The sequence below is a fragment of the Heloderma suspectum genome, chromosome 1 (assembly GCF_057233095.1).
Source record: "Heloderma suspectum isolate Gila_16-S chromosome 1, 16-S_ref, whole genome shotgun sequence".
Classification (NCBI taxonomy): Eukaryota; Metazoa; Chordata; class Lepidosauria; order Squamata; family Helodermatidae; genus Heloderma; species Heloderma suspectum.
Window position 1 is genome coordinate 363,599,351 of NC_139458.1, and position 10,431 is coordinate 363,609,781.

The window sequence follows — 10,431 nt, forward strand, 5'->3', positions numbered from 1 at the left end:
GAATCGAGGTTTCTTCATTGTAGTAAATTTATTCATTATAATTCCTTTGACCCCTCTGTCAAAGGAATGTCTTGCCATACTGTTCCATTCAAAGCATTGGACAAAGCTTTGAAAACGTTGGCGTGCTTTGTTTGGTCACCATCCATTTGATTTGTACTATGACCACTTAAAGGTAGCAGTCATGTTTGTGACACGGGGTGGGCAACCTTTTTCTGTCAAGGGCCACTTTCCCTCAGGGATAATCTCTTCGGGGGCTGCATTCTAGCAGTGGGTGAGGCTGAAGCCAGCACTGGATGGGGCCAGAGTGAAAAATGGTTGGGCCCACGCCTTCTCTCTCTCTCTCTCCCTCTCTCTCTCTGCCACCACTTTCTCTCTGTCCCTCTTCCTCCCCACCTAACAGGATGCTGGGGAAAGGGACAGATCACCCATGCAGAGGCCTGAACCCCTGATCACTTGCAGAGAGCTTCTGAAATTAGGCTGAGGGCCATGTGAGACCAGTCCACAGGTTGTCCACCCTTGTTGTAACACATCACTACATTTTTATGAAAATTGTGTTTTCTTTTTCATCACTTTATTTGTTGCATGATATCCCTTTTATTTGTAATGCTGTCTATGTATGTCCTGTAAAGCTGGATTGTCCTATTCACTGTGCTTTTACATATATTAGGAACCAATTTTGTTCTCGTGCTCTATTGCTGAAAATATTGCCTATGGTGCAGAGGACCCTTCTACAGTAACTGCTGAAGAAATTGAGAGAGTTGCTGAGATTGCAAATGCTTCTAGTTTTATCAGAAATTTTCCAAAAGGATTCCACACTTTAGTTGGGGAAAAAGGTGTTCTTCTTTCAGGTAAGACTTTGCAATTTTCAGAATGCATTTGTGTAGTTTATGTGCTTTGTTTCTTTAATATACTGATTTAAGTTTATCACTTGGAATGTATTAACATTATTTTTTAAATGTCATTACTCCTTCTGCAGTGGAAAGGAGTAATTAATCTTGCCTATATTTGAGTAAAAATAATTCATTGGGTTGGATCCAGATTTATGCATGTGTGAGGGGGCTTGTGGAAGTGGATTTCCTCGCCTCCTCTTCCACACAGCAGCCCCTCTAGCCCCCTGGAAATGCTTCACAGAGGGTGGGGGACTCTGCTGAACATATTGAACTGTGGTGCTGGGGGAAGTGAGGAACCTGAAAAACTTGGTGAGTTTTTCCAGGAACTTGGATCCATGGAAGGCAGATCCTTGGTCTAACCCAGGACCTGCTTCCCAGAGAGAAAACTGAAAAGTTATGTTGCGTTTTTACATAAAATATTTTTGATATATATTAGGTGGGCAGAAACAACGAATTGCAATTGCTCGGGCTCTTCTCAAGGTAAGCCTTTATGTTTTAAAGAAAGGAAAAAGGATATGTACACTTTTCATAGCCGACAGTTAATAAAAAAAGGGGAAATGTGTTACATTTATGGCAATGTCATGCTCTCTCTCTTCAGACCATGTCCCAAGGCATGGTCTGAAGGCACATGAGGCAGCCACCATGCTGAAGCTAAGCAGGTCTGGGTCTGGTCAGTTCTTGGAGGGGAGACCACCTGGGAACCGCATGTAGCCATCTTGAGTTCCACAAAGGAAGAAAGGTGGGATATAAATTAAAGAAATATATTCATTCTAGCAGTTCTGTTACTTTTCCTTCTGCATCCTTTTTGAGGAAGTAAAACCTGGGCTGTTACTGGAACCTGCTCTCGAGGTCTTTCTAGAATAGCCTGCTCTTGCAGGAGCAGCCCGTCGTGAGCCTGGGAAGATACTAATTTTGATCAGGATATCCAAAGTATAGTATTTAGTGCTTTAAGAGAGTTAACTGGCTCTGTGGTAATGCTAATTACAAGTTGCAGGTTACTTTTTAAAAAAATGTAGAATGTCTTCATGTTTGTTGGTAATAACTCTTAATCTAGTTAAATTAAAAACTCCAGTCTTTACATGGAAGAAAGAGTTCTGAGGAAGGACTGCCTTTTATAGTTAAATGTGATGAAATTTCATGATTATATACTCATACTGGGTGTTAGCACATTTGTCATTTTTGAGACTTGGCCCTAGATACAGCAGCCTTCTCTGACCTGGTGCCCTCCAATGTGTTGGACCACAACTCTCAGAATCCCCCAGCCAGTTATGGCTGCCCTAGAGGAATTTTAACATATCTAACGATGCCTAGTAAAAGCTATAATATTTACCCTGGCTCAACCTTGTACATAAATATATTTTGTTGAATCAGCCTCAATTGTAAATCTACAGGAATAATACATATGGGGCCAGTTTGCACATTATGACAGCCCATGGGTTATACAGACTGTGGGCTGTCGGGGACAGGCAGAAGAGAGTGGGCATGGTTTAACCAGTCGGTTGTTTAGCCCCTAAACAACCCATCAGTGAGTGTTCAGACATCATGCTCAACAACCTATGAAGGAACCAATCATGGGTTGTTCAGTAAAAACAGAAGAGGCGGGTGCACAGAAGACAGCATGCCCACTCTCTCCCACTCATGCATGACAGCCCATGGATCGTCGCTATTTATGAACCAAGTCACTAAAGCTAGAACAACTTTCCATTGGTTAAGCTTTATGGAGCAATCTAATTCCCGTACTCCATTCCTCTCTAACATTCTGAACATCCGTTTTATTACATTCCGAAAGAGACAGACACCAGTTTTGAAAGATACATTTATGTGCTAGGGCAGGGGTGGACAGCTTCCAGTTTTGCCCCCACCTCCCCACAGAACCCACTGGGGGTACACCCCTGCCCCCTGCTTTGTTTAAAGCTAAATGGACTGCTCTTGCTGCCACCACACTGCCAAATTTCAGCAGGAAACTAGCAATTGGGGGGGAGCTACAGCAAATTCAGCAGCAGTAGGGGCCACACAGAAAGGCAGGGAGGCTTCATGCAGCCTGTACGCTGTGTGTTGCTCACCCCTGTTCTAGGGCTAGTGATTTGGTCAGGGATCCCTGCCACATATAAACATCTTTTCAAACATGTTTGTCACCACATTTGTGGGAAGTGGTCCTGACAGAGTTGGTAACAAATTAATGTTAGTGTGGGAAGGATGGTGGTTATAGGACTATTATTCTCCAAGTGTGAAGCAGACATCCCTAAGGAAGCACAAGCATTTCTAAAGAAGATAACGAACTCCTCCTTGATCTCTTTCAGCATTGTGGTTGTGCATCTGCAACTGGCCAGAAAGTAGAGCTCTCTTTTCTTTCAACAATTTATGGTTCTGTGCTTGGCACTGTGCTTGGGAGCATTGCTGTTTGGCAGTTGTGGGAGCAAGCTTGTGATTTTCATTGGTGTGATCGCCACCAGCAAAGCTCTTGAATTTGATTTTGTTAACGTGACTCAAATTGTGTGTGTAAGCGTGAGAGAGAGCGCTAGCAGAAGTTGCCGTATACTGAGTTAGGGGCTTCCCGGTGTGGCTGCCTGCTGAGTGCTAGAAAGCTGAGCAAGGAGTTATTTTCCTCCTCCTCCTTCTTGTTAAAAGGACTTGTAATAACAACACACAAAACCAAAAATGCCTCGCTCAGCTTTCAGGCACTCAGCATGCAACAGCACTGGAAAGCCCCAAGGGAGGAAGTCCTGGCCAAGTCCTCCAGGGGTCTTTCCAAGAAGCTCAAGCAGCTGGAGAGGCCGCAAGGGCAGAATGGGGGGGAAATGGTAAAAGAAAGAGCACACACATCCCTTCTCCTCCTTCTTTCAGTAAGGTAACCACCGGAGGGAGTCCTGCACCCTCAGAAATCTCCCCGAAATGTTCAGCATCCCAACAAAAGAGGCAGAAAAATTACTGCCTCTTTTCAGGAAAATGAAGAGGTTGCAAAAGGGCAGGTAGGGTTTCAGCACAGCCCTGATAAATAAACCAAGAGCTATCTAACATACAGACTTAGCTGTCCTTCCTGATGATGTACATCAACTGGCATTCCCATTTTTTCCCTAAAATTTTTGTATGAAAGCAATCTTCAACCCTCCAAAACTGTCCAAATAAATTCAATTTCATTTTGTCCTTTAGAATCCAAAAATTCTTCTCCTTGATGAAGCAACAAGGTAAGTAATAAAAAATGACACATAAGTGACAACTAGATGGGAAAATCTTTTGCTTAGAAGAAGGCATTAATGTTCAAGACACCTAGGACTTGTTGTCATCTCTATTACTGACCTTGTGCCAAAGCATTTAATGTCTTTTCCTGTATGTAAAATGTTCACTGTCGTTTCCAGCTTTGTGCTACTGCCCTTTCAGATCTTCGAACACTGTCACTCTTATTTCAGTATCTCAGATATGAAACTGTATCAAAGAAGTTATATATAGCTTATTTACACATTGTAGCAGATATCCATTGTTTAAGTTAGGCATAATATTTCCTTAGAATCATGGAGGGTTCTAAGAATAGAGTATGTATATACGTCACTGAGAGCTTTTCTACACAAGGCATTTACTGTGCACTATTGATTCCTTACTCAAGCTTGTTTACGGGCTCTTTAGATGACGTCATGATCCTCCAGTTTCGCTTCTGTTTTTTCAGAGCACTTTTCCGTTTTTTTTTTTTAGAATGGGGAAAATTAGCTATTATCTTAGCAAATTGAGTCATAGGTTGTTGAATCATGCGTTGTTGTTACAGGCAAACCCTGCACTATTGTTTAAGTGTGGGTTGTTAACCACGAACAACCCAGAGTTCACAACCCAACAACAAACAATGGGTTCTCTTCCTGGGTTGTTCATGGTTAACAACCCATAATTAAACCATAGTGCAGGGTTCGCACATGACAACAACCCATGTTTCAACAACAGCCCATGATTTAACAACAACCCATACTCAACCTGTACTCTGGGTTATTGTTACATGCGAACCAGGTCAGTATGAGACGGGGAAAGGGGGCAGACTCAGAACTAAGCTGGAGCTCTGGAGCATCTTAGGGTGCATGCTGGAAGATCTGATGCAGGAGAAGCAAACTTAAAAGTGTCTACTGGAGTGTTTAAGCTGTTCCCTGTCATCTATGCTTAACCTATGTATTTGTAAATAATTGAAAATATTACAGAATGGCATAAGCCTCCAATGACCTCATTCCGAGGGACCCAGGTAAGGCCTGCACCTCTGAGACTTCTCCCCACTTGGAGAATTGAGATGTGCATGTCAATATGCTGCCTTTAAAACAATAAGAAGGATGATTATGAAACACAATCCTCTGCATTTTTATTTGGAAGTCAGTCCCACTGCATTCAATGGGGCTTACTCCTCGGTAATTAGGTTTATTTATTTATTACATTTATATCCTGCCTTTCCCCCAAGGAGCCCAAGGTGGAGTACTTGATCCATTTTAGTCTCACAACAACTCTGTGAGGTAGGTTAGGCCAAGAGTCAGTGACTTGCCCAAAGTCACCCAGTGAGCTTTATGACTGAGTGAGGGCTAGAACCCGGGTCTCCCAAGTCCCAGTCAGTGGTGCAGCTCAGTCATTTTACACTGTGAACTTAATGGTCTTATGGACCCTGTGTGTTACTTCAGTTGTGAGGCATACAACTAACATTTCTCTTTGCTCCCTAACCACCTTCCCATGCTTTACAACTGCTTCTACATTCCTGATACATTAGAACAATAATAACAACAAAACTGTTTGCCAACCCAGATTAAAATAAATACTCTGAGCATGTGCAGTCTTGCATTTTAAATTAACTCAAATCGTAGCACCATCATGACGACAGAATTAACAGGGAGTTTGCTTCTGTTCCCTGCTGCCCTCATCACCTGCCACTCTCTGGGTACCCATTTGCAGGGATTCCCTGGGCTCTAGTGCCTTGAAGGTCCATCCCTGGCTGCATCCCTGGTCACAGGCCAACATTCTAACCACTACACACACTGGCTCTTGGATTACAACCTTAGTATTCAACGTGTCTGTTACTTCTCATCTTGTTAGCATTGTTTTTAATCTGTTTATATGTACCCAAACTCTGTTCCCGGTACACTTCATGAGTTTGAAGTAGCTCGGGCAACGGGATATGAAAATCATGACTGAACTGACACTTTGTCAGTTCCACAGGGTGGTTTGTAAGGAATGGGTGTTAATGATTCTGACATTTGAAGACCAGACCCTTCGGGTGCTTCAGCTGGTCCAAGCCAAGAGATATCGCTCACAGGGATCGGTGCAGGATATTGAATGCCCTAAAGTTGCACACTGTTTTGACTGTTTTATTGTTTTAGGTTTTCTAATTGGTCTTAGCTTGTTTAATGGTTCAATATGCTTTTAGCTGTTTAAATTATTTATTATACTGTTTAAATGGATTTTATCTGTACGCCATCCTGAGATCTTAATGATATAGGGCAGGATACAACTGTTTTAAATAAACAAACAAACAAATAAATAAAATGTATACATCAGTCTTTCCCATCCTGGTGCCCTTCAGATGCGTTGGGCTGGAACTCCCATCATTCCCAGGCAGCATGGCCAAACCATTCTGGCTGGGAATTGTGGGAGTTGCAGTCAAACACATCTGGAGGGCCCCAGGTTGGGGAAGGCTGGCATAGGCTATGAAGACCTCGCAGCTGGATTTGTATAGATGGGGAGAGGGCTCTCTTCCTCTTTGGAACACTTTTAAACTAGAAGCCCAGGAAGCTTCCATCAGGATGTGCTCCTTGTCTCAGGATTCGCTACCATTTCTTTTATTTATGCTGCCAATGAGTCTGTTAAATTGCAGATTAAAAATGAGCATACATAATTTGATATCCGTAGGAGCTGATCTGTCAAAAGCTGCTCTTCTGTACTGAAGGCCAAAAGCAGTATCCAAGTCTGCCCTTGTGCCAGGAGGTCACACCGCTAGCACAACGGGGAGTTAGGAGTTTAACAAGCACCCAGAAATTATTGGAAACCCTCATTTCCAGAATGGGGCAGGTCAGTGAAGCTTGCAGGAGGAAGCTCTGCTGACCTGTCCTGAACCAGAAACAAGCGTTTCCACTTGTTTCTGCAGTTGCTTTTTGAACTGCTAGCTTTCTGCTGCACAGACGTTGGGTCCAACCGGCACAAGAGTGGGAGTGTAGCGGCATACTTCTCCAATTGTATTAAGTCTATTCCCCCCCAAAAAAAATTTTATACCCAAATAAAGGGATATTGCTTCATCTAAAACAGACAACAAATCTTGACCTTTGTTCAGTACCCTGAAACTACTTTCATTTATGAGAGACTTTAAATGAAATGAAAGCAAACTAATTAGAAAATTAGAGTCTATAGTAAACTAAATGTCCTCAGACTGTAATAGGGGATAATAAAATATTTTCCTCTTCATTCTGTTCATGAATTAGTGCTTTGGATGCTGAAAACGAATACGTTGTCCAAGAAGCATTAGATCGGCTTATGGAAGGGAGAACTGTCCTCATTATTGCTCATCGTCTGTCTACCATTCAGAACGCTAATTCTGTTGCGGTTCTTGATCAAGGCAGAATTATTGAGTGTGGGAAGCACGAAACTCTGCTGGCAAACCCAAATGGACTTTTCAGCAAACTAATGAAGAAACAGGCTTTTACCCAGAATAGTGAAAGTTCTGCATTAAATGTAAAATCCTGAAAGAGAAATCTTTTTTAAAAAATCCCAGTATGAAAGAGTATAAAGAATGGAAATGTAACACATTTCCAAGAATTTTAAATTATGTTTCAATTTATGTACAATAAATATTATATATGTATATTTTTCCAGTATGTTCCAAATATTTCAAAACTTGGTTGTGCTAAACTTTTTATGCAGAGCTTTTAAATAATTTTATTCTTGAGAAGATATCTAACACTGAATTGTTTTCAGACTAAATATTTTTCTGTTGCTTTGATTAATGGATATGGTATGGTATGGATGTTACTGATTTTAACCTTAAGGTTTGGAAACACACCGAGGGCATTTCTGCACAAGGCATCTATTGTGTGCTCATCATTCCCTACTCATAGTTGTTTACAGGTTATTTAGACAACGTTGTGACTCTCCATTTTTGCATCGTGTCTAATCAGCACTTTCAGTGAGTTTTTTTAGAGCAAAGAAAATGCAGCATTTAATTGTAAAAGTGAAAGTGCAATTTCCTCTTGTGTATTTGTGCTATTCCACTGTACTACTGTCAGGGTTGCCTCTGAGTGCAGGGAGTGGCAGAGTAGCTCAGATTCTGAAGAAGAACCGCCAGACATCGGGGAAGTAGTTTCCAAGGCTTGTCCAGACATGGCTAGGCAGACTCCTTGGGTTTCAAAGGTCCAGCTGGACGGAGAGGGCCCCACTTCACCCCACCCCCACCCCCGTGGGAGATAGCGAACAGGGAGAGGTTTGGAGAGTGTGAATTCTTAGACACCAGGCACAGACACAGAGCCAAGAGAGAGATGGCCAGGGTGGAACTTGGACCGACTGCCCTATTGGCCCGGCGTGAACAGCTGCACTTAGAAGCCTCACAAGAGAGAGGGAGACCTCCCCCCACACCTTAAGTTAGGCTAGGGAGCCCACCTTTCTTCAAAGGGCGGGCAACTTTTGTAACTATCCTTTGAACCCCCGAAGGCATTTCCTTTGTAGACTGAGAGTCACTGAGAATTTGCATCTGTACGGGCCATTGAAGTAATGGATTAAAAGCCGTAGCTTGAAGCCTCTTGTCTGTGTTTGATTTGGCGTTTGAGGTTCAGTGAGGGCAAAAGGAATCCTGACAACTACTGTGCTATCTAGAGCTTATGTAGTGGAAAAGGAAATGCTCCTTGTTTAGTGCTCGGATCTCAATTCTGCGATGAAACCAAAAGTAGATACAGCAGATTAACAGCCAATGAACAGCCTGGTGTAGAAAAGTTCTGATTTTTCCAGCGGGTTTGAGATTGTAGGAAATTAAAATCACACTAAGTTCTGGAATCCCTTCAGTTCGACCCAGAGATCTATTCACAGAATTTCACATTCATGGAAGACATAGTTGGTGATTTTGTTGGTGATTTCACCAACACATCACATTGTTGGTGAGCCAACAATGTGATGTGGCTGCAAAAAAGGCAAATGGTATTTTGGGCAGCATTCATAGAAGCATCGCTTCCAAATCCCGGGAAGTACTAGTTCCCCTCTACTCAGCACTGGTTAGGCCTCATCTGGAGTACTGTGTCCAGTTCTGGGCACCACACTTTAAGAAGGATGCAGACAAACTGGTTCAGAGGAGGACAACAAAGATGATCAGGGGACTGGAAACAAAGCCCTATGAAGAGAGACTGAAAGAACTGGGCATGTTTAGCCATGAGAAGAGAAGACTGAGGGGAGATATGATAGCGCTCTTCAAGTACTTGAAAGGTTGTCACAGAGAAGAAGGCCAGGATCTCTTCTCAATCTTCTCAGAGTGCAGGACACGGAATAATGGGCTCAAGTGACAGGAAGCCAGATTCCGGCTGAACATCAGGAAAAACTTCCTGACTGTTAGAGCAATACGACAATGGAACCAATTCCCTAGGGAGGCGGTGGGCTCTCCCGCACTGGAGGCATTCAAGACGAGGCTGGACAGCCATCTGTCAGGGATGCTCTGACTTGGATTCCTGCATTGAGCAGGGGGTTGGACTCAATGGCCTTGTAGGCCCCTTCCAACCCTACTATTCTATGATTCTATTTTCACCCATTTCCCCTTCACCCTCTGAAAATCTGCTCCAGAGCTTTGGAGAACTGTGTGGCAGATGACAGCTGCGGGGGGGGGGGGGGGGCTTGTAATTGCGTTTCACAATATATATTTCATAAACCACGACAGAGGACAGTTTAGTTTTCAAGAATATCTTTTGGAACTAGGTCTGCAATTCACATAACCTCCACTATGATAAGTGACCATTAGGTCCAGTTTCCATGTGAAAGCTCATCCCCATGCTTTGTATTCCTGCCACAAGCACAGTCGTGGGGTTTTTCCTTATCTGTCTTTTTCATAGGAACGGTGTCATTTCTACATTTAAAATACATGGGAAACTTGGTTTACAAAAAAATAATCAGAAATTTTGCAGAGAACTATTTAATTGTGAAAAGTAAGTTTAAAAAACAAAAAGTTCTACTGCTAGATAAACAGGGGAAAGAGGACCTTGGTACCTGAGCTATTTTAGGTCCTGGTTGGGGGTGGGCAGGATAGGGGAGATATTGAAGGGCACCAGGCAGAACAAACTCAACAACTGTGAGGGATAACTTGAGTGTCTGTCTCCATACAATTTTGCTTCTTAAGCTGTGTAGCATGAACATTATTCGCTCATCAAAGCGGCACATTGTGAACTGGTGGTGTCTGCTCCAGTGTCTGTACTGTAGGCCAGCTTTTGGAGTTTTCCTTTCCATTTGGGTTTTTGGGGAGTGGGTGGTTGGACACACTTGTGCCTAATCCCAACTACATTAAGATTTTGTCATCAGTGTCTATGGGTAGCTCTCACTTCTGTCTCTGGGAACACTTAAAATAGCT

General features: G+C 42.9%; 1 protein-coding gene across 2 annotated transcripts in view; it reads left to right on the top strand.

Moving 5' to 3' along the window:
• Positions 1–8,624, top strand: part of ABCB10 (ATP binding cassette subfamily B member 10) — a 27,928-nt gene extending 19,304 nt beyond the window's left edge. Inside the window, exons 10-13 of one of the 2 annotated variants that reach the window (XM_084828115.1) lie at positions 668–848; positions 1,327–1,370; positions 4,041–4,075; positions 7,319–8,624. In XM_084828115.1, the coding sequence (XP_084684241.1) occupies positions 668–848; positions 1,327–1,370; positions 4,041–4,075; positions 7,319–7,580 (522 nt within the window). In that variant the 3' untranslated portion in view covers positions 7,581–8,624. Of the gene's footprint in view, positions 1–667; positions 849–1,326; positions 1,371–3,734; positions 3,860–4,040; positions 4,076–7,318 lie in introns of those variants that run through there. The other variant, XM_084828117.1, reaches the window with a different exon arrangement.
• Positions 8,625–10,431: the final 1,807 nt, after the last annotated feature.